Genomic DNA, 24,624 nt, shown 5'->3' with positions numbered 1-24,624 from the left:
AAAACTTAAAGTTAGATAAGGCGCGACTTCCCTGGTGGTCCAGCGGATGCGACTCTGCGCCTCCACTGCAGGGTGTCCAGGTCCAGCGCCTGGTCGGGGAACTGAGGCCCCACACGGCACGAGGCACGGGATCTCGGGCAGACTCCTCCACAGAAACTAAAGAGGGACAGAGTGATGGTTTGACAGCATTTCATTGAAAATCTAACAATGAAGAGGACAAGGACTTCTTAATCAATGTAATTGTAATAAACGTATTTTCAAAGTGTCCACTTTCCACAAACACGAGCACTGCTATGCCAGACATGCAACCTTGTTCATGACGCTTTCCCTGCCAAACACTCCTCCTAAGGTTAGTATCTAAGAATAAAACACAAAGGAGACTCCCCTGCCACTCAGTGGCTGACTTCAGATCAACCTCAGTTAGTGAGGTGGGGGCTAGGGGAGCAAGGATCACATTCAGATCCCCAAGGCCCCCTGGATTCTTACAAACATTGGCTCCTTACAAAGAAATAGGCTGCTTTCCCAGCAGCAACGTCTAGAATTCACTTCAGATGCAAAGGCAGAAACCCCAGAAACCACTGCAGAGCATCCGTGGGCTGCCCTTTTCCTCTGAGCTGCAGGAAATCCTAGGCATTCTTAGTTTCCTCATTTCAAAACAAAGATTCTCTGCCCCACAGAGGCAGCAAGAATCTCAGCCTTCGCTGCTACAGTCTGTTAAACAGATCACACACAAAAATGTCCCTGATACCTCACAATACTGTCACTAATAAGGTCAAAGAAGATGGCAACATTAGCCAAAACAAACCATTTTTAAAAAAGGGAAAACAAAAAAAGTAAATGTAATGCTGATCACAAATGCAAAACTGCCTTTAATGCCAAAGAATAACAAATTGTGTGTGTTGAATCATTTGTTTTAAATTATGAAAACACACACTTTTACTAAGGCAGGAAGAAAGAATACCAATTCTTAATTGCAAAACCATCCAAGTCCTTCCCCACCTAGGAAATGAACAGGCGTCTTCCATCTCCCGCATAGCCACGTGGGTTCTTTACCACTAGCGCCACCTGGGAAGCCCATCCAAGTCCTTATAATCTATTTAATGAACTTTCAAATGTATCTTGATCAAATTAACAGCAGGACCTGCCCTTCTTCTCACTGAGGATACTGAATTCCTTCTACGTATTTCTGCTGTGCATCATCAGACAACTTGTGAGATCAGTTCCAAAAACACGTGCTACCTCACCATGGGACGAGCTGCTCTGAAGACAAGCTTGATATGTCTTGACAAGTGTGGTATCATCTTCCCCTTCACTAATGACAGCACCCACATGTAAAGAGCACACTGTTAACCTCAGCACTGAAGTACGTAAGGGCCTGAAGATCGTAAATGACAGATCACCACTTTGGGAGCCATGACAATACAGTGAGACAAGAGAGAAATCTGATACACAGTTTCAGAGGCATGGTTGTGAGACAACAAAGAATGGCAGAAAATGTGCAGAGGTGTTATCAAACATCTCTCTCACTTAAGAGAGAGGTGCGGTAAGACAGGCGCTTCTCCAAATAACTATTACATACAAGCTGGGATACAGTCCTACATCACAATTCAGTCGGGTCAGTCAAGTGAAGACAAAGGCTTTCAGAAACTAGGTATCCAGAGTCCTCAGAAACACTGAAGGGCTGATTAGATTCACCTAGAGCGACCATTTCTAAACCATCCCACTTGGACACCAAAGGTTCCTCAGAGCTGTCACCCCAGGGGCTTCTGACACGGATAGGCATCACAACACACACCAACCAGAAGAGCACAAACACATCACAACTCCGCTCCATCACGACAACCAGAAGAGCACTAATGTGGTCTACTGTATTTGCTGGGGTTTACATACAATTGTGTCAACAGAAAGAACCCACAGTCAGCAAAACACTGGGAGCAACAACAAAAGAAACCATGCACACGAGGAGTTCTAGCACCACAGCACCAGGGACTGGGGGGCGGGGCGCACAGCCCTGCCACTTCCTTGGGATCCACCCTCCCCGGAAGTGCTCCACGACATGTTTCACTCACAACACTCAAGCAACATTAGCAACATGAAATCATATGGGGCTATCCATTTGGTCTTCCTAATAAGCCCCCTGATCTAGCCAAATGAGACCTTAAGACACTGGAATTCAGTCTCAATTCAAAAAAAGATAGCCATGGCTTCTGCATCCCACAGGTGATCTGGATAATCAAATACTAGCACTGTGGGCCTTTGAGAATCAACAAAACTACCTGCAGTGGCAGGGAAATGAAACTCAGCCCTGCTCTGCAGACCCCCACCTCCTCCCACAGCAGCCCTGTCCACACAGGAGGCCTGCAAGTGAGGAGATCACGTGGGCAAGGGAGGGCAGGGTTGTGGGTGCTGACACCGCACGTGGAGGCTCTGGCCCTTCCCAGCAGCCATCGGGTTAACCTAGGTCTCAATTCTAGGTCAGGGACACTGGCGTCAAGATCTAAATACCAAGGAGAGGCAAGAATGCAGGAATCAAGATCAGGTTACCAGCTCAGGATCAGGAACAATTAAACCAATGCAACAGGAAAGTTGGAAGAGTAGAGAAAAACACTGAGGGCAGAAGGAACAAGTCAGGCAGATAACCAAGAAATGGAAAACACCTGAAACCCTTCAATGTATGTACGGTCACATCACTAACTTGGTGTAGCCTATGCAGCAAATTTCAAAGAGCCGGTCTGTTTTCCTGATCAACCCAGATAACTTCTCAATTAGAAGACTCAAAGCTCATCTTAACAATGACAATCCTTACACCTCCCTACCCCACCCAACGGTCAGATCAGGTCCATTCTCCATTGAGATGAGAACCTGACGCCCCTGTTAACCCCACTGCCTTCCATCTTCACTCTCTTTTATTCCCCCTCCCTTCCATTTTCATTCTTTCCTACTCTCTCTACAAACAAGAACTGGGCAAGCTCCTTCAAGAAGTCAATCTGGACCTACCAACAGGGCAGCAGTGGTCCAGGCCTGCATGAGGTCGCTCCTCCGGCCATTGGGTGGCAATCCTAGTTAGTCGTCCATCCTTACTCCAGCCACAGACAGCTCTTCTTGATTCTTCCCTCCAGTGTCCCTGGATTTGCCTGGATCAGATTCTGATCATCTGGGACTAACTCCGCTAGGGGTTTCTCCCAGATCTGAATTTCTCTAACCCTGACTGCTTCCTCAATTGTTTGGTCTGAACCCTGGGCTCCTTCCCCGGACAATCAGCCCTGCCAGAGAGCTAAGCACACACCTACTTCCCTCCCAGAGGATGGTGACTGCGTGTCTCATGTGTTCGTCCAGTGGTTATTCCACCATACATTGGGGCATGAAATGTTATTGCAGAGGATGCCGATCCAAGCCCAAAGGGCCAGTGTCAGAGGACGTCCTTCCTGACCTCTAAAAGACCCTGTGGCAATACATTCCCAAAGTGCGTCAGATGACAGTGTGGAGTTACTTCAAGTGGCCATCTCATTTCCCTAGTGTGAACCGCTGTCTCACAGTTCCTTTAAATCTCCATATCTCAGAGCTAAACCCAGCGCTTGATCAGGAATAGAGCTGTCCATGTGAACAGTCACACCTAAATCCTTAATCACACAATGCCTCTGTGTATCTGTACTGTCGATCTGGTCTGTGAGCCAAAATGAAGAGCACATAGACTCTCTCAGGCGTGAGGAAAAGCTAAGTATTTTCAAAGAGACCAACAACAATACATTTAAAATGTGCAGTTATGGCCATGTATCAGTCATCAAACGGGTGTCAATTTTTAACTACATGAATGCACAAACACTTACTCTTCCATCATTATTCGAATTCACAGATTCCAATCGTTATACTCGATCAATACCCTGACTGGAATGGCACATTATCCAGTTCAACGAGAGTGTGGCCACGTCTCACTTTTTCCTTCTTTTTAAGTTGTCCTCCCAGCAGCCCCCATGCTAAATTATCATGCTTGCTCGAGAATTCAAGGTGATAGAGAGACAGTGTCAGCTGGTGAGTGCAGATGTGACAGGCGTCCATCTGCAGGTCCCGAGACCGCCTGAGAAGCGTTTCTCAGTCAGATGACGGACGGCAGACAGTTTCCAATTTTCACTCTTAAATTCTTCCAAAACGTGAGTAAGCATTATACAGTTGCAAATGTCAGCAAATTAAAATGAAAATCTTCAACATCAAAATGAAGGAACTTCTTTGTGCACCTTTAAAACGCATTAACCATGGCTACCGTCTATCCATATTACCAAAACAGATTATGCTGCTGATCAACAGAGTGAAGCACAGACTGAAAAAAGCAGGACATAATTATTAAAAGTACCTTCCCTGGCATCTGGGAGAAAAGTCTAGAACTTCAGTTTACAGGACAGTTTTTCCTTCAACCTCTGCCATGTAAAAGTGAGTGTCATGCACGGACAGTACATAAGAACAATGCAATGCTTGTGCAGAGCAATCTAAATAAAATGACTTTCTTTCCACTCACACTACAGTGCACAGCATAAAGAGAAGTTATTTTACATTCCAAGGAAAACAACATTTAATTCAACAGATAATCCAAAGCAGAGGTTCCAGCCTGTGCATGTTGACAGGTCTGTGGTTACATGCAAAATGTTTATATGTAAGCATCTTCCCAAGAAAAAGTCTATAGTTCTCACCACATTGTAAAAGAAATACGGCCAAAAACAGGTTAGGCTCCATAGGGAGAATCCTACAATTTCATCCCACCATCAATTTTTCATTAGTTTTACAAAACCAGCAAAGAAAACTGCTCAACAGTGATCGAGGCTAAAAGAGAAACACCTCACTCACAATAAACTTCAATACAGGAAGCGTTTTTAGATTAATGTGACACAAATCCACTCCCAAAAGTCAAGCAGGAAACAGGCAACTCCTCTCATCAAGTCATTTTGATAACCTCTCAAATCAGGGGGCTAACAGGAAGATGATTCGCTTAGTCTGTCTGCAAATCCATTCTCAGTTCTTACAGACTGGGAAAGTATTTGTTCCCATAAGAATTTTAAGTCCGATGAGAGTGTGGCCTTATCTCATGTTTCCCTTTTTCATTTTAAATTGCCCCCAGCCATCATCAATTTTCCTGAAATATCTTACAGAGAGGGAACATTCAGTTAAACATCTGAATGAACAGATGAACAAACTACATGGACATGGGGAGTCAGGTGGAAACTATCGGCTCCTCCCAGGTGCCAACGTCAGCCTGCCAGGTACGGTGTGCGGGCCGATCTGCACGTGTGGCCACTCAAGACAGTCACAGTACTGACAGACGCAACAGCACCATCACAGAGGACGCGTGTCAGCACGCCCTGGGCGCGGGGCCTACGGAGTGGAGACGACATACACACAGAGCAGCCGAGCCGGTCAGGACCGAGTAAGGTTGAGGTTAGTGGCAACAGCATGTGCGTGGTTTCCGGGAAACCGTCAGTGAGCCTGCTGTTAGCCCTAGCCCCGCACCCCGCCCAACCCAGAGCGCAGCCTCCTCGTCCGGCTCCCGCCTGGCGCCCCGCAGCACCGCCCAGGTCCCCGGGGTGTGGCCGCCCGACCGGAACTCACCTTGGCAGCGGAAGGGCCTGGAGTTCAAAACACGTTAATGCATCATGCCAGGGGTGCAAGGAACATGCACAGGTCACAATTCATGTTTCCAGAGGAGAGAAAACATGCTAGCAGTTAAGAACACCGCGCGCAGAAGAACTGGGAGGAAGAGTTGTGTGAGCCCCATGTGTAACCAGGACAGCAGGGACAGAACAGTGGCACTGCCACGCCCAGACACCACGCCTCACGGATTAGAGTACCCAGAATAATCGCGGGCATCACCTACTTTAACTGCCATTATTTGCCCACTGGGTTTGTGGACCATTTTGTTGACAGAACCGTAAGCTCCTCGTCCAATCTCTCCAAGGTCTTTCAAATCCTCTGCAGTGAAATCCCAGTGCTGCTCAGGGGAGATCTTCAGTTTTCCTGACGACTCAATGCTGTGTGTTCTCAGTCTCTCTCTGTTAAGATATTAGGAAGCAATTTTTCCACATTTTAAATAGGTTTTGACTTTATTTTTTCTTTTTTAGCTAGCACTGATTAATGCATGGGAAAATTTCTTTCGTCATTAGTTACTATAAAACAGTCTGAGTTTCTGGGATTTCTTTGTTCATCTGCTAGTGCCATTTTGGTTTCTCACACACTGAGTTAAGACAGGCCTAAACTCAGGGAGCTGACCAACAGCTTTAATGGGACTCATAAGCCAGACTTCCATCTGTGGGAGAAACTCCTACTGCACACAGTTTCATTTCCAAATACAAAGTCTTTTCCAGACTTTGAAAACTGCATTATCAAATGCAGAATCCCAGGTGCTACGAACCTCATTTTCAAAAATCTCTTATGCTGCTTGACCCAACATGGATTATTCCAGGTCCTTGGTCCTTAGTACAGCTAGATGTTCACAAACTCTGCCATCCATCAGAAGCACCTGGGGATATGTATTCACTCCCAATGCCCAGGCATCATCATATGGCTATCAAATCAGAATATGTGGGCACAGAGGTCAGAAAACAGGGTATTTTAAGATACCCAGGTGATGCCAGCAAAGTTTGGGAGCTAGCACCTCAGGGTACTGCCCTGCTCCTGTTAACGCCATGCTGTGGAGGGAGAACAGTTAAACAGCTAGCCAGCTGGCTCCAAGAGGAACACTGACACATGAGCCTCTCAGTCCTTGATGAGCAGATAGAGCAATGGATGGGGAAAAAAAGCTTCATGGACAGAAGAACTCACTTGTTACAGATTTCCATTAAATAAAAAAAGCACCTCCAAAATGTGAGCCAGAGATCAAATACTAACTTCTAACCATACTTCGTAAAACACCAAATCCAATGAAAAATGTTACATCAATCGTGTTTTTCGGTTTCTCTCTTGCATACACACCCATGTGTAGGAATGAACTGTATCAAAGAGTGCAGCAGACATAAAGAAACAGACTCCACTGACTATTATCTACAGGTTTTCATTTCATATTAAATGATCAGAAACTTTTAAAACTTGATCTCGTGATACAAGCAAGAACATGATCAGTTACCTATTTCTTCTTCCAAAATTTAGGAAGTTTTCTCAGATTAGCACGACTGTTTTTTATAGTTACTTTTAAGCTTCTCATGTACTTAGAATTTTAAAATCACTCTCCGAGAATAATCATTTATACCAGTATCAGTAACATCTGAGTCAAGGTTATAGTTAAAAAGTTAATACACTTTGTCTAAATAAAAACTTAGTAAACCAGCATTCCAAATGTCAGATTCTCAAACCATAACTTTAATAAGTCACAGTACCAGCTTTCATCCATACAAGTTCTTTTCAGTTTACAAAACACTTTCACCAGTACTATGTATACCTAGCATCCTGAGTCACAGGAAGCCCAGAAACCAGCGGCATAAGTGACCATTCAGGTGTGAAGCTTGAACTGCCTAAGATGGAATCAGATCTAAGCAAGTGGGTCTCTACCTACTTTCCCATTGAAGTAAGTAGAGAGATTAAGCCAGGAAATATTCTAACATAAAGAAGTTTCATATATAATGACTACTGTTCTATGACCACTGACAAGAAAATCTCTATGGCTCAGTTTAATCACTGGTGAAATAGTCAGCACTGGCCTACTGCTGAGGGTCATGGCAGACAGGCTCTAAAGTGGTGCCTGTGACCTCCACTTTCCTAGTACCCACATCTCTATGTAAGCACCTCTCTTTGAACACAGAGGGGACCCGTGGCTTGTTTCCAGCCAACAGAATACAGCAAAGGCTATCACTCATGATTACACTGTATCACATAACATTTACCATTAGCATTCTTGAGAAATGAAATGACTATTTCATTGCTACATAAAGTCACACAAAAACAACAGTTATAACACTGCCACAAAGATCAAATTTTAGAATTATAAGTATCTCTGCAAACAGTTCAGCTTACTGTAGACCTGTTGTATGGCTTCTGGATAAGCTCCTTTTTTTCTTTTTGAAAGTGAACAGACTGACAGATAAGGGATGTGGGTTATCTTCTCAGGCTAATGAAAACATTCACAAATTTTGAGTAAGGTGATAGATGTACAACTCTGAATATACTCAAAGCGATAGAATCATACAGCTTAAATGGGGGAGTTGTATGGTGTATGGGTGATACCTCCTCAATAAAGCTGCTGAAAGAAAAAGATGAACAGGAGAACGTGATTTTTACCCAGAGATCCACTTCCTCGGTTAGACAGGAAAAGAGCTGTGAAAATCACAGGGACACATGCTACGTGATGCCATCCCCAAGGCGGGAGGAGTCAGCACCATACATCTGTTTTCTACGTGACTCTGTTTCTGTTTTGTAAATAGATTCATCTGTATTATGTCTTTAGATTCCACACATGTTATATTTACCCTTCTCTGTCTGACTTACTTTACTAAGTATAATATTCTCTATGTTCATTCATGGCTCCGCAAATCACAGTTGTTTATTCTCTGTCATGGCTGAGTAAGCCAACCACCTGTTAATGGGCACCTGGGTTGGTTCCATGTCTTGGTTATTGTAAATAGTGCTGCTATGAACCCTAGGGTGCACATATCTTCTCAAAAGAGAGGGTCTTTTCCTCCAGATATATACCCAGGAGTGGGACTGATAGATCATATGGTAGCTTTTTTAGTTTTTTAAGGAATCACCATACTGTTTTCCACGGTGGCGACACCGATTTACATTCCCACCAACACTGTACAAGAATTCCCTTTTCTCCACACCCTCTCCAGCATTTACTACTTGTACACTTTTTGATGATGGCCATTCTGACAGGTTGGTGATACATCATTATAGTTTGGGTTTGTGTTTCTCCTGTAATTAGTGATACTGAGCATCTTTTCAAGTGCCTGTCAGCCATCTGAATGGCTGAGTACTTTCTCTGATAATTGTTCTTTGGGACAGAAATGAGCAACTTGTCCATTAATACTGAATCATCACTAGTGTATTTTAATTTCTGTCCCTTCTTTGACCCAGACTAATCTATGAGTTTCTGAAATCCTACTGATACCTAAAAAGTCAAACAACTGTGACATGATGTTCCAGAACATAATCAGACTGGGCACAGAGAAAAGTTTTATTTCTATCTAATGTGTCTAATAAAGCTGCCTGCGGCTTTGTACACAGGAGGGTGGGCTTGTTTTTTAAAGACACAGAACGGCACAGCCAAAGTGACCTCGGATGGCTCTAGCCCCACCCCCCACCACCGCCACGTCTATTACATACAGGGCTTTGCTGTGCAAATTCAGCAGCAGGACAAGCACCTGAATCCCTTCTTCCAACCGGATTACCCAATCTGAATCTCTCCTGCAGCTACACAGGCAGAAGAGAAATTTAAGAAAGGAAATCGATCATAAGGGGAGAAAAGCACTATGAACAATTCAGTGTACACCTTTCGCATTTTCCTATACTATTACACAGTGACCTGTCACACTTCCTGCTTTACAGATGTCACTGAACGCACTGTTGACATGAGTGCAACTACACGAGCCACGTGGCTGCATCTCACTGCCTAGGAGTCTGTCTGCACTGACCACGCAGGACCAGGGGCAGGAGCCCCCTGGGCCAGGCCCACGCACCTTTTCAGGCCAACCTGAACAGTGACTAGATCACTCGTAAGAGGCATTTTGATCTATTACTCTTAGAGTCGGATGTTCTCAGCTATTCGGTAAACAATTGCTTCTTCTTTGGTTAACCACCTGAGATAACATCCCCTTAAGCAGAGCTCTCCCACACCAGTGTTTGTTTTGTTGTTGCTGCTTCTGCTATGCTGTACTAAGTCACTTCGACAGTGTCCAGCTCTTTGCAACCCCATGGGCTGTAGCCCTCCAGGGTCCTCTGTCCATGGGATTCTGCAGGCAAGAATACTGGAGTGGACTGCCATGCCCTCCTCCAGGGGATTTTCCTGACCCACGATCAAACCCTTGTCTCTTACATCTCCTGCACCGGCAGGTAGGTTCTTTACCACAAGTACCACCTGGGAAGTCCACTGCTTCTGCTAAAAACTTCCTTTTCTGTTAACATCCTTGTCAACTCTTTGTTCTGTACTACACATATTTCTCCAGGGTGCTGTTTACCTTCCTACTACATTTAAGAAATTATACATGCAAAAAATGCAGTAACTGGGGCATTTTAGAATTAATCATTCCCACCACATCCTTTTGCATCCTGCAGTACCATCTAAGTTCACTTCCACATGCATATGGATTTCACTCCACCACTGCATTTTCAGTTTCCTAGCACTGTCTTTTTTTTTCTCATCTATCACCCTTTTCAGTAATTCAGTTGCCTATTTATCCAAATTTGTTCTCTCCTCAATACTTTCCAATCCTTTTTAAGAAGTGCCATGATTTCTTCTACTTAATTACAAATGCTAATCATCCATGTGGGAAGTGATTTTGAATGCTGTGCAATATCATATTCAGAGATGCTCTTTCTCAAAGCATTGAATATATGATTCCCTAATTCCATACCTCTCCTCCCATCTCACAAAGAGTGTCTTATGAAACTTGTGTTCAGGGTACTATGGAGCGTCAGGAGACAGACTGACAACTAAAAAATCAGACAATATATGGAAATGTCTTGAAAACCCTGGACAGCAGGCAGCAAAGGGCAGTGAGCACTGAGAAGCAGGAAATACACGAGGTGAGCCCTACAGCACCCCAACTTACTGCCTAGAGAAGGCTGCACAGACTGCAACACAGGGAGGGCAGATGCAGGCAGACCCTCACGTGAAGGTGTTGGGTCTGGGCACCTGGGGAGACTGGGTTCTCAAGGCAGAGTGCTGGATAAGAGAGCTGCACAGAAGAACCCCAGAGACACGCAGGAGGGGTCCCTTGATCAGCACAAGCTTATGAGGAACCTACATAAGCCTGAGGAAAGAGCTACCCAAAAGCATTACAGGGAAGGATACCCAAGCTAATACAACAATCCCCGCCTGCCAAGTAGAAAACTCCATATTCATGGGGAATTCAAGAAAGCACACGGAAGGATCCGGTCTCGCCTACCAAAGCTAAAGAGGGAGACCCAAAAGGATCCAAGTATTTCTGAGTAACTTAACCAAAGAAGAAAGCTCAAAAATACGTAAGATATAAAAATAGCCAGCACTCCATATCTGCCACGCAATATAAAATCAAGGATGCAAAGAAGCAAGATACTAGGAACCATCTCAAGGAGAAAAAGCAATCAACTCAAAGTGACCCAGAGATGACAGAGAGGCAAGAATGAGCAGATAAGCACAATGAAACAGTGCTTATGACTGCATTCCATGTGTTCAAGAAACTAAAGAATGGAGAGAAGAACCAAATCAAATGTCTAGATGTAAAAACCATAAGGGGGCAGGAGGAAACTTTGGGGATGATGAACATGTCTGCCTTCTTGCTTGTGGTGATGCCTTCATGGGCGCACACAGCAAAACTTAGCAAACGTACACTTGACATACATGCAGATTATTCTGTGTCCATTACCCCTTGATAAAACTGTTGAGAGGGAGACAGACAGACTGGCTTCCCTGGACCCCACTCTGTGTGAAAGGGGTGTGCCTGTCACATGTCTATAGTTGAAAGCACACAGCTGAGGCATCCAGGGCTCAGCACGTCACCAATCAGAACACTGGCTGCTCCCAAGGCAAATGGACCACCCCCAGTCTCCTTGTTCTCCAGCACTGTGCTCTCGACTGACAGCAGCACGAACAAACTACATCTCCCAGTCCATCTGCTGCTCCAACCCTTCCCTGCATCCACCTGCAACACATCTCAGAATGACACACTACCCAGCAGAACAGGTCAGCATCCATGTCTCCTCCTCCTCCCACCCCTCCCCAGTTACTTTCTGTGGTTACCAAGAGGGGGCGGGACAGAAAAGGGACTGAAGATGCTCTCTGCATTTGAGACCAGAGGCTCAGGGGGGGTCCCCTACCACAGGCAGTCTCTGCAGCAATGTTGGAAGAGAAACCCTGGGTACCTTTTTTCTTTACCCTGTTACTGTTATTCGTGATCAGACATAGCATTTAGCATTAAGTTGTCCTAATTTTCTATGTTTCATATTTTCACCTTTTTTTTTTAATGTTTTAGCAGGTGGCTGCTACTCACATATCATTTTGTACTACAAATATGAAATTACTTTTACAAAATCAGAATTTTAGTTCCTCAAACAAATATGAACCAAGAGTCTGAACCACTTTCATTCCTAACCTATAGCTAATGTTTGACACTACTACTGTGTGAACTGTCTTTTAAACACATAACTATGAAACTATATTCTCAAGCTTTTAATATTTGGGGGGAGCGTTTATCCAAATAAGCCAGTGAGAAAAAAGATTTTATAGAAATAAATTTTATTAGCAGACACATTTAGCATGTATTTTATATATCTACTGAAACCTAGTATATTTTTGAACCTTGGAGTGTTAAATTGTTAGCTTGTGTAAACTGTGATCAACCAGCTTAATCACAACTTATGTGCTTTAAACCTTATCTCATTCTATTTCCTTATGTATACTCTAGGTGCCAATAGAAACATTAAAAGTTAAAGTCATTGTAGTGGGTTTGAATTCTTCTCTAAAGCATACAATTCACCATGGTTGGCACTTAACACATAAAATATCTCGTGAAAGGAAGAAGAAAAGAGAACTCCCGTTCCTACTGCTTCCTAACTTCTCAGTTTGGTACTCAAGATCCAGAGTCACACACTAACAGAATCCCATTAGAAAGAAAATACGAGCTTCATCTAGTCTCGTCCTTCAGGAAACTGTGCCTGAGAGCCCTGGAACGGGCTGAGTGCTCCTCCTCTGTGCCCACATATGGTGAGACCAAGACACACCCACATAGTAGGCTGGCTTGTATTGCTTATTCTTGGTGAACCCTAATTTGGATCCACTTCTAACCATCGTTGCTTAGTTCTGCTTAATTCTGTGATTATGTCCATCAAGTCTATACCAGGGGCTCATTTTCAGGTACACAGGTGAGGATGCAGGCACTAGGCGGGGGTCCCTGAGATCACAGAGCAAAGGGAGTTTTCTCTGCAGCTCCACCACTCTCACTAGAATCCCCTGTCTACATTTGATTCTTCACTACAGGCAGGTGTCACGGCTGAAACATTTCCAAATAGACCCAAACACGCTGACTGAGGCTTCCAAGGGACAGAAATCCACCATCACGACCATGGCTCATAAATGCGTTCAGAAGGTAAAGGAGACATCACTGGCCTCACCTGCCCAGGCCAACAGTCTATACGCTCTCTTGACAACACAGAGGCTCTCCAACCAGAGTCAAGCCTCCAACTAATGGTTCTGTTCACTTGCTCGTGTATGAAATTTACTTATTTTAAATCATGTACACACTTCCCGTTGTCACAATCTAGTCTAATCTCTCAAAACGCTGGTTCTTATTTTGGTTCCAACCACCTCTCAATACATTTCCAGATTCACTCTGCTGTTTCCTAGGGGGTGGCAGTTGAGGAGAGACGGATGGTGATGTTTAACAGCAGATGATGCTCGTGGTTTCCCAGGAATGTTTTAGCACTTCTCCTGTGAATATTCCAGGACCACCTCCGCCCAGCTGCTTCTGTCTGCATCACAGAGGCCGTGTGCTGTGACTGCAACTGCGCCTGTGTGTCCTGTCCTTGAAAAGTTAGTTTAATGTCCTCTCCAGCAGGTCAACAAGTCTACTTCAGAGTATCTGCCTCATAGGTTTCCCAAGGAAACTTGCCAGGAACCGGTTTTTCGTAACGCAGCACGTGGTCCAAGAAGCCAAAGCTCAGCTCTGCAACACCACGTGCAGTGGGCTCAATCACGGCTCCAAGAGAAGACATGTCCCCCCTGCAACCTCAGAAGATGACTGTATCTTTACACGTGTAAGTAGGAAAATGGTCTCAAGAGAAGACTGTCCTGGAGTAGGGAGGACTCTAAATGTAAGGATGAGTGTCCTTATAAGAGACGGAAAAGGAGAAAACAGAGACACACAGAGAGGCACAGGGAGGTCTGGAAGGCGGCAACTGGAATTGTGCAACCAAAACCCGAGGAATGCCAGGAGCTCCCAGAGCTGGAAACAGGACTGGGAGTGGGGGGGGAGGGTGGCGGGCTCTGGAGCCTCTGGATGAGGCACAGCCCCACCAGCACCAAGACTTCAGATTTTGGCCTCCCGAACCTGAGAGGACACCTTCCTGTTGCTTGAAGCCACCAAGTCTGTGGTAATTTGTTCCGGCAGCCCTAGGAATCCCACATGCTGTCTGAATCACAAGCCGCCAAACTTCTTCTGTCAAGGGACAGACAATAAATACGTCATGCTTTGCCATCTACACAAGTGTCTGCGGCAAACATATGACTACATGGGTATGGCTACATCCCAATTAAACTTGATTTTCAAAAACACAGTAGCAGGCCACACCTGGCCCACGGGCTGCAGTCTGCTGACTGCGTAATCTAAATGACATCCAGTCGGCTAAGTATCACTCATCATTGAAATGATCTGAGTCCTATCCATTCATTTCTCACATCGCTTCTCTTTCAAATTTACAATTATGCTCTGGAGGAGAAGAAATTTCAATTATCTACCCAGATCCTATAGTTTTATTTCCAGGAATTAATCTTGAGATACACTTCCTGCTTTTTCTGGAAAAGCCTGCCCAGATGCCCTGGGAGAGACCCCTCTGTGGCTCCCCCCTTTCTCCCTGTGCAGGGTGGTGAGGGCACGAGGCCGCACATGCCACCCGGCTCGGGTGCCCTCACAGTGGCAGGGTCTCCAGCGGCAGTCGTTACCTCAGCAGCGGCTTCCTGCTTGCATGGGAAAGTGTGACTCCCCGAGCCTGCCAAGGCCTGCTCGTTTTCCCCTGATAAATAAGTATCTTCTTGTGTCCACAGCTACCTCTCATAAGACCCCTTTATTATCTAATCAGCTGGAAATGTGTTTTCTCCTCTTATTTCATTATCATGTTCTTCTACTTCATTTACTGTTACCCTGACTTCCTCCGGATGCTGTCAAACATTTCTTTCTTCCCAAATTATCCCTTCCACCTCCTTCCCAGAGCTTCCTTGATTTTAGCAAGCACACACTAAAATGCCTCAAGCTGTTTCACTCTCTCCTCAGCATATAAATAGATAGAATGCGTAAGCGTCCTCAGACAGGAAAACAAACGGAACACATACCCTGCACCGCACTGCAACTGTTCTTCTGTGTCCATGTTCTTAGGATCTCTAGATGAACACTGCTTTATGCATCCTTCTGCAATGCAGCTCTGTTAATTCAGGAAATTTCCACAGTAAACGCAATCTGTCGGTTGCCATGGAAACTGCCTGCTTCCTGGCACTACTAACAAAATGAGTATCTTTGCTAAGATCCAAGATGAGGCAAAAGGAAAAGCTGAAAAAGGAAAGATTTTCTAGAAGAATCGCTCAAACAATCCAAAGATAAACATTCAAATTCTGATATTCATATTCAGTGAACAGAAAGTACTGACTGTACAAGTCTGCAGCATTTTGAAGTAGTGATTTATGAAGTAGAAGTACTTTGTTTTTAGTCACAAAGGAAGAGAGTAATAGAATGCAACAGACGTTCACATTTACATCTTGCTGCACATACCCTAAGAGCTGATCACTGTCGGCTGTACTTAAGGCTTATTACTGGAATGGCTTTTCTGGGCTCTGCTCTTTACAGGAAAGGGTAGGAAGGCTGCCCTAAACCAGCAGGTTACAAATTTTCATAAGATCCTTTCCCCATTTGGGCTCCAATCTCCATTGGCAGCTAATACCCCATCCCCCCAAGCAGGATAAGTTAAAAGTGCACCTCAGGAGTCTTCACCAGTAGAAACAGCCTTCCCAGTACCCTCAGAACACTAGGCTCGGCAGATCCCCCACCCCCACTCCCACCCCCACCCCCAGAAACGATGCTCCGTTCCGAGAACATCACACTTTACAGATGTAATTCCTGCCTCTCAAGGGTCTTTCCTATCTCAGCCTGTTGCTCCTCCTGTCCAACCTCTGAACGCCACGTTTCTTCAGGGTCCAGCCCTGGACCGACGGTCTCATCCACTGGCGGCAGCTCCCCGCTTTCCACCCCCGACCTGCACCCTTCCCTCTCAGTACCACACTTTCAGTCTCAACACCAGAGTGTGTGCCATGTTTACCTCCTTGGGATCTCCACTGGGAGCTTTCTCAGGCAGCTCACACTTAACATACCTCAAGCTGAACTCCTGCTTGTCTGTGCTCCCTCATCCCTAAAGCTCCAGACCCAATGGTCCTCATCCCAGGAACAGCCACTGAACCTGTCATTCAAGCCAGAATTCTGGAAGTCACCATGAAAGCCTTCCCCTCTTCACAACCCACGTTCGAATTATTACCAATTTCATTAATGAATGCTACCTCCCCCAATCTCTAGAATCTGTCCATTTTCCTGTACCTCCCCTGCCATCCACCTAACATCATGACCACCCATTACATCTCCGCTACACCAGTGCAGTCTTACTGGGTCTCTCTAAGTCTGTTCTAGCCTCTCTCCAACACACTCCACACAGCAGCCAGAATCATCACCGCAGAACATAAGTCAGATTCTGTCATTCACCTGCTTCTAACCTGCCACAGCCTCCCATGCTGTGGGAGCACCAAGAAAGTGTTAGTCACTCAGTTGTGTTCAACCCTTTGTGACCCCTTGGACTGAAGCCCGCCAAGCTCCTCTTGTCCATAGGACTTCCCAGGTAAGAATACTGGAGTGGATTGCCATTTCGTTCTCCCAGGGATCAAACTCGGGTCTCTTGCATTGCAGGCAGATTCTTTACCATATGAACCACCAGGGATTTAGTTTAGTTAGTGGGAACACCAAACTAAACACCAAAATGAAATTCATTTTCAGGAGACAGGCAAATCAACAGCATTTATCATATTCGTTTCTTTAAAAAAATATTCCAGAATTAACATCCAATGCCTCAGCTATAAACCTCCGGCTTAAGATTACACGAGTGACTCTCTAGGGTGGAGAGGAACAGAGGACCAGCTCAGTCACGCCTGGCAGCACGACCCTCCAGGCACCACAACCACCAGGGGAACCGCGGCTGAGGTGGAGTGGGGGACGGAGGACGAGATCAGACCCCTCTGAACTGTGAGATGTACCACAACAAACGCTGTGAAAGATTACCTCACACGGTAGCACTGCTCACCACAAAGTCAGCAACACCAAAATGCCATCGATGGATAATGGAAAACAAAATGTTATATATACATATAATAAATATCATTCAGCCCTCAGAGGAAAATTCTGACACGTATCAACACAGATGGAGTATAATGACATTATGTCAAGTGAAATAAGCCAGACAGAAAAGAACAAGTATTGTATAATTCCACTCATATGAGGTATCTACAGTGATCAGATTCAAAGAAACAGAGAATAAAATTAAAACGGTAACTATCAGAGAGCAGAAGAAAGAGGAATGGGGCGTCAGTGTTCAATGGACACAGCGTTACAGTCTGAGAAAATAAAAGAGCTCTGGAGATGAATGGTGGTGACGGATACACAGCAACACGAGTGCACTTAATGCTACTAAACTGTACACTAAGAAATGGTTAGGATGCTCAATTTTATGTGACCCATATTTTGCTACAGTAAGAAAAATGAAGTTTGCTGCAGTAAATCTAAGCCAGCCAAAAATAAGTAATTACCCCACAGATTTTGACACATTTAGCATTTTTTAACTGGGAGTATTCTTGCCTGGAAAATTCCACAGACAGAGGAGCCTGGCGGGCTACAGTCCGTAGAGGTATGGAGCACTGGACACGATGAAGCACCGAGGGGCATGGGCTTCCCAGGGGGCACCAGTGGTGAAGACCCCACCTGCACACTGTTTACGATAGCTAGGACACAGAAGCAACCTAGACGACCCTTAGCAGACGAGCGGATAAAAAAGTTGTGGCACATCACAGCAATGGAATATTACTCAGCTATTTAAAAACACGCATTTGAATCAGTTCTAGTGAGGTGGATGAAACTGGAGTCTATTATACAGAGTGGATTAAGTCAGAAAGAAAAACACCAATACAGTATATTAACACATATATATGGAATCTAGAAAGATGGTAATGGCGACCCTATATGCAAGACAGCAAAAGAGACACAGATGTAAAGAACAGACTTTTGGACTCTGTGGCAGAAGGCGAGGGGGAGATGATTTGAGAGAATAGCATTGAAACATGTATATTACCATATGTGAAACAGATTGCCAGTCCAAGTTCAATGCATGAAGCAGGGCACTCAAAGCCCAAGGTGCACTGGGACAACCTAGAGGGATGGGATGGGGCGGGAGGTTTGGGACAGAGGGGACACATGTACACCCATGGCTGATTCATGTCAATGTATGGCAAAAACCACCACATATTGTAATTAGCCTCCAATTAAAATAAATAAATACATTAAAAAAAAAAAAGAATCCACCTGCAAGGCAGGAGATGCAGGTTCGATCCCTAGGTTGGGAAGATCCCCTGGAGAAGGAAATGGCAACTTACTCTGGTATTCCAGCCTGGGAAATCCCACGGACAGAGGAGGAGCCTGGTGGGCTACAGTCCATGGGGTCACAAAGAGTCAGACACAACTTAGCGACTGAACATGCACTGATTTGTACCTATAAATATTTCTGCCATCATGTAAAAGAGCCCCACCACAGAAACGTAGAGATTCCAAATGACTGTGATTCCAAATGAGTGTGACTAAACACTTCAAATGGAGAAAAGCGCTTCTCTGCTCACGCTGATGTCCTGGGACTACGCTGGGGAACAAAGGCGGACACCGCCACAGACGTCTCTCCCACCTCCACAAACAGCCTGTCAGGCTCGTGCGGGAGATTTTTACTTCAAGAAAAGAGCACGAAACTGGCTTGATTCCTATTCATTTTCTCTCCCCTGTTCCCTGCCATTCACCATATACAATAATGTAAGTCATTACCCTAATTCAGTGCCTGAACTGAGATCAGAGTTGAGTGACACACGGTCACAGAGACCACGACGATGCTGAGGCAGAAACCAGGACTCCCACATTAATGAAAAGGTTGACCCAAGATAATAAGTTGAGAACATAAAGAATAAGTTGAGAAGATAAAGCTCCCACAATTTAACCAGGAATAAGAGCCTACGTCATTTATAATTACATTCTAAGATGCAGCTCTATTAAGTAGGCACAGCATGGAATTAACACTAGTGATTAACTAGTGACTTCAAAACTTCTTTTAAAATTACTTCCTAGATGTTCCAGGGCACAAGTGAGCCTTTTTCTGTTCCAATGTAACAAAGATAAATCAGATCCTAGAGATCTTCTTGGTCTCAACAGAAAAAGAGCCCCCTAAATTTACAACATATGGTTTCAAAATGTTTAGCTTAAACCCCCAAATGTATCTTTACTCATCATTATTTATTTCCAACATTAGCTTTTGAGTTAGTGTTTCTTCTTTACAATCCTGCTATGCTGTGAAGATAAAAGGGCTGTTTTTTTAGAATCACAATGGTATGTGGTGCACTCCAAATGATTCAGCACGCTGAGAGCACTCACACGTCACTCAGATGTGACGCAATGAAAGCACAGGCCACGGCAGTGGAGCACCTACTTCTGTTCCTGTCAAATTTTATATATAGAATATGACTTCAGCATACATCTGCCACATTCGTAAAACCACCCTTGGGGTATCAGAAACATGTACGGTGCTGAGTATGATCCAATCCTGATAGAAATGTAAAGGAAGACAGATACACATTTTTTCCTTTCATTTTCCTATGTACTCTGTAATTTTACAGCTTAATCTTTCATTTAAAGAGCCAAAGGGCAAAATGTTAAAGATGTGTTATATCTAGGCTGTAGGTACAAGAATCTCTACTATACCACTCATTTTTTGTGTGTGTATGTCGGAAATACTATAATTTTAACCAATGATAAATAAAAGCCAAGGTTTCTTGTTCAGGTGGTCTTATTCTTTAAGGACACACAAGAAAAGAATGACTTAAAAAAACAAAAGGAAATAAAGAAACAGAGATTTAGGCAAATTTCTGAATACCTTGAAGCACACCGAAATATGTAGACAAAGCAAAACTAGCGAATTCCAAGAGAAGGGACTCTACAGTTTCAAAAACGTACCAGCCAAGAGCAGTACAAAACCTTGTTAAGCTCCTGCTTCAAACTCCTGGGAAAAAAAAAGTGATGAAGTAGTCACTTATTTGATATTAAAATGATAATATTATAATTGTGTTTTTTAAAAGGAGTCCTTATCTCTTAGAAACACATCCTAAAATATTTGTAGATGGAATAACATGTCTGAGGTTTGGTTAAAACTAGGGAGGGCAAAGGAATAATAGTGGCCATATTAACTGCTAAAGCTGATTGATAAATACATAAAGATTCATCTACCATATTCCAGTTTTGGATATATTTACAGCTTTCCATAATAAGAGTTTTTTTAAAAAATTGAAATATAGAAAATCGCCAGCCACAACACATGGTAAGAGAGGAGCACAGAGCAAAGACAAGAGGCAGGTAGTGCTTCCAACATGACCTTAGAAAGGAACCACAGCTGGGCAGGAAGAAGGCCCAGAAACTCAAGAGCTGATTAAAACTCTTTCTAAAAGAAAGGTTTACCCAGCATCTCCTGTCCCCCCACATTCAACCCCAAATGAAAAGAGAACATGTCTCTAAGGAAAATAAAAATACTATCTGGAAAAAAACAAAGCCTAAGAGGGCAAATGTTGGCCTCTTCAGTATGGCATCTAGAATATTCCTGGCCTAACAACCAGTACTCAAACCACTCACAGAAAAGTCAAGGCAAGCCCACCAGCTGACCGCCTATGATCAGAGCCTCCAATAAGCTTTCTAAGTTCCTCATCCTTAACTATCAATGGACAAGCAAGAATTACTAGACATGTGGAAAAAAGCTAACACGAAAGAGAAAGACAAAAGAAACAGTGTCCCTTGAGGAAACAGATTACCTAGAGAACCGAAGAGAATTTTTAAATTTCAGATTTTACATCCATAAATTAAGAATAAAATACCAAGAAAAAAGCCAGAATCAACTCTTAGACATAAAAGTCAATTGCCAAAACAGAACATTCTATAGAAGGGCCAGAAAAATTTTTAAATCTCCTGGGATATAAAGCAAGAAAACAAAGATTAAAAAATAGAAAAGTCAAACACGCGGGAATTCAGGGATATGAATTCAGAATACAAATTTAGAGAAACGAAATAACACACATTTCAGGAGGAGAGAACAGGAGAAACATGAAAGAATCTTCAAAAGAAAAGCAGCAGGAACTCGGAAACAGAGAACAAGAATCTTCAGACTAAAACCATTCATCCAGTACACAGAAGGTGACCCAAACCTAAGCATACTCTGATATAACTGTAGAACACCAACAATAAGGACATAGTGCGCAAAGCGAGAGAGGAATATGTCATCTGCAAGTAGCACCTCCGCTACAGTGAAACGGACCTAGCACGGCTCCCTCAAATGGATCGTGCACCGACACTCACCAGAATGCCCTTCTCCCCCTTTTCTCCACCTGAGCTCCTCCACGGGGCTTTCAAAACCCAGTTCAAACCTTGGTCATCCGTGACATTCTCCAGGTTGTTTATCTGGAAGTGCTCTTGCCCCTCCTGCACCACTCATTTGACACTTGATCTGTACTACCCCATGCCTTACTTCTCGAATCGCTGTCTTCTTGAAATTTTATTTAAATCGCTATTTCTCAGAAAGTAAGGCCACTGTCTTGTTTTTTTCAATCTTCCACAGAATCCTGCACCCACACAACGCCAAAAAGGGCCTGAAACTCGTGCCTGGGACGAAGCTTAACTTCATTAGCTGCTCACGTTTCATCTAATCGTGCTCTAAGCTCATTTTTAAAGTTTATATTTATATCTACAACTAAAGTTAAAAACAAACAACACTGAATGCAAGGATATTTTAGGAGAAGGAAACATTTTGGCACAGAGGTGCTATCTTCCCTAGGTGGGGAAGATCCCCTGGAGGAGGAAATGGCAACCTACTCCAGTATTCTTGCCTGGAAAACCCCAGGAACAGAGGAGCCTGGTGGGCCACCGTCCATGGACTCACCAAGAGTCACACACGACTGAGCAGCTAAACATCTTTTTCAAAGCCCCTACATACTGCAAGTTGTATTTTCTAATTGCAAACTTATCCTGAACAGTGATGAGCCCTGAGATGACACAGAAGGAGCCCCATGGAGGTGGGTGGGAGGTAGGAGATATGCCAGTCCACTAAGCAGCGAAGAACTGTCTTTGACGAGTATCAATTTTGGTAGTTGCCTATTCCCAATCCAGGTACAGACCAGTGCCAATAACAAAACTCAACGGCAGGGTCTAAATCGTGTACATACCAGAATCAAGTTCCAAAGAGTCTACCACAAAGTAAAAATGTCTATTACTGTGTCCTCTCTAACTTTTAACACCTGCTGAGAAGAGACAAGAAAGAAACCTAGCTGGTTACAGGACTACTATGAAGTAGTAGGTTTAAAAAAGAGAAAGGGCCGAGGGGAAGGAGGGACCTGATTGACTTAAATTTTGGAAGAACGTTTACTTTCATACTGTTTACTGTTTAAAAAAAAAAATTGTCCATGAATTCCCCTAGACATGAAGAAGTCGTGAGAGAAGAGAGTACAGATATGGGAATGTTTTTCTAAGTTCTAAATGCAAATCAGGTTGTCTTTCTCTTTGTCCAAGGGGGCTTTAAAAAAAAAAAAAATGAAAGAAAGATTTGTCAAGTTCGGCGATTACTACATATCTTTTCTTTCTCAGATGTCAAACATGAGGTTCAATTAGCAACCAAGGTAACAGAAATGGACTTTGTTCAGGAATTAGCTTTGTACTAGCTTTCACTAGAAATTCTAGGAAAAGAGGAAGGAGGTTCTTTTGAGTGTTTCCTTGCTGCTGGAGCTTGGACTAATTAGGCAATACTAAGAATTTCCTTCCTCAATATGTTTCGGAGAAGGTAAAAAGGTTGAGCTCTGACAAGAAACCTCATTGGGAACAGCAGTCTAATGAAGTAGTCTAATAAAGCTGACAGACACCACGCCCAGCCAAATAAACTGCTACTCAGTTTTCATTTAAAATACCTTTCATTTCCCTTAAGGTAACAGGTGTAAGCCTAAGAGCATACACATACATATATTCCTTCCTTCTAGACACTGATGCTTTAAAAATATTTCAGCATCCCTACTGCAAGACACTCTTCTACCAATGTGACTGTGCATGCCCAATTTCAAAAGAAAACAGCAATAAACGCGCCTCTTTGGAAAGAATAAACGTATCTGTAGTCTAATAAAGTCTGAATGCAAAGTGTTGAGGAATTATTACAAAGCTATAAACTAATGGATCTGACAGCTTTTTTAACTGTGTCCTCCACCACTTGCTTTATAGTTCTCAATACTAGAAATGGGTGAAATTTTTTTCTTTCTGGACATGAGTAGAAATGTAAATCTGCTGGCTCTGACCCTTCATGTTCCTGCCAGGTTTGAGGAGAAGCCACTATTATTTAACACATCACTTCACTTCGATTCAAAGGTTTCTGTAAAATATTATTGTAATAAGAATGTTTTACATTAACCAATATATTTTTAATACTTTTCAGTGAAGTGCTATTAAGATAATGTCATTTCTATTTTTCAGTTTTTAAAGAATCACTAACACCTGCACATTGACATGCACATACTCTTTCCACTTACTATGACACGGAAATCCGACGGGCACTAGGTATGTTCAGAATGGGAGTCAGCTTTGTCACCTGTGAGTGGGGGTGATTTGTGCACGTCTCCACCCTTCTGAATACTACTCACAACTCAACTGGAAATCCAGAAGGAGGGGTATTAACAATACTCTCAGTGTTCAGTGAGAGAAATTAAAACAGTATAAAAGTATCTGAATCTTCAGCTCTTTTCTTCAAGTAAAACTTTAGAAAGGAAAATTGTGTTTGCCTACTTCAGACTATAGGATCAACAGCTTTTCTAAGTCCAAATAGCAATATTTCAAATGGCCCATAAAATAGGAGAAACAACAACCCCTTGACTTGCAAAAATTGATAAAATAACAATAACTTTAAAACCTTTGCTTGAGTTGAGCCTTTTATTTGATTACCAGGAATACTCACATGTGTGGGTTTTGAACTCCTGCAGGATTGGGATTCAGAGTAAACCTTGCTGTAGATTTGAAAGGTGGATTTGCAAAATTCAACTTCAGTGCTTTGCGTTTACCTAAGAAATAACAAATAAAAAGTAAAAGTTTCAAGTACTATAAAACAGGTAGGATTCTGAGGGCATAAGAAATTCACACCAAGACGAAGGAAATTCTGCTTTAACATATAGTTAATGTAATATTTTGAGAGGTGGCCAAGAATTTCTCAGAATTAAGAAAAAGTAAATAAAAATGATCCAACGTTGTTACTAACCACAAATCACTCACTGTCTCCAAAAGAACAGAAAACAGCACTCAGTGCTTTCAGTTTATATTGTTCAGAGGTGCTAAGGCTTTTGCATGTAAAAATACCACTATAAAAATCATTCTCCTCGGCAGATATATTGAAAAA

At 43.4% G+C, this 24,624-nt stretch overlaps 1 protein-coding gene and 1 non-coding gene across 4 annotated transcripts in view; both read right to left on the bottom strand.

Annotated features, from left to right (window-relative positions):
* Window positions 1–24,624, bottom strand: part of MAP2K4 (mitogen-activated protein kinase kinase 4) — a 77,936-nt gene that overhangs the window by 24,079 nt on the left and 29,233 nt on the right. For 2 of the 3 annotated variants that reach the window (XM_005220369.5, NM_001099038.1), the window contains 2 exon segments: window positions 24,190–24,292; window positions 5,861–6,035 (listed from right to left, as the gene is read on the bottom strand). In XM_005220369.5, coding sequence (XP_005220426.1) covers window positions 5,861–6,035; window positions 24,190–24,292 — 278 coding nt within the window. 3 annotated transcript variants of the gene reach the window in all.
* On the bottom strand, window positions 5,408–5,507 carry MIR744 (microRNA mir-744). The gene has a single exon (NR_030988.1). It is a non-coding gene; the product is annotated as a microRNA mir-744 (primary transcript).

This window comes from Bos taurus, chromosome 19 (assembly GCF_002263795.3).
Source record: "Bos taurus isolate L1 Dominette 01449 registration number 42190680 breed Hereford chromosome 19, ARS-UCD2.0, whole genome shotgun sequence".
In the NCBI taxonomy this organism is placed as follows: Eukaryota; Metazoa; Chordata; class Mammalia; order Artiodactyla; family Bovidae; genus Bos; species Bos taurus.
Note: the sequence above shows the minus strand (reverse complement) of the source record. Positions and strands in the feature narration are given on the sequence as shown.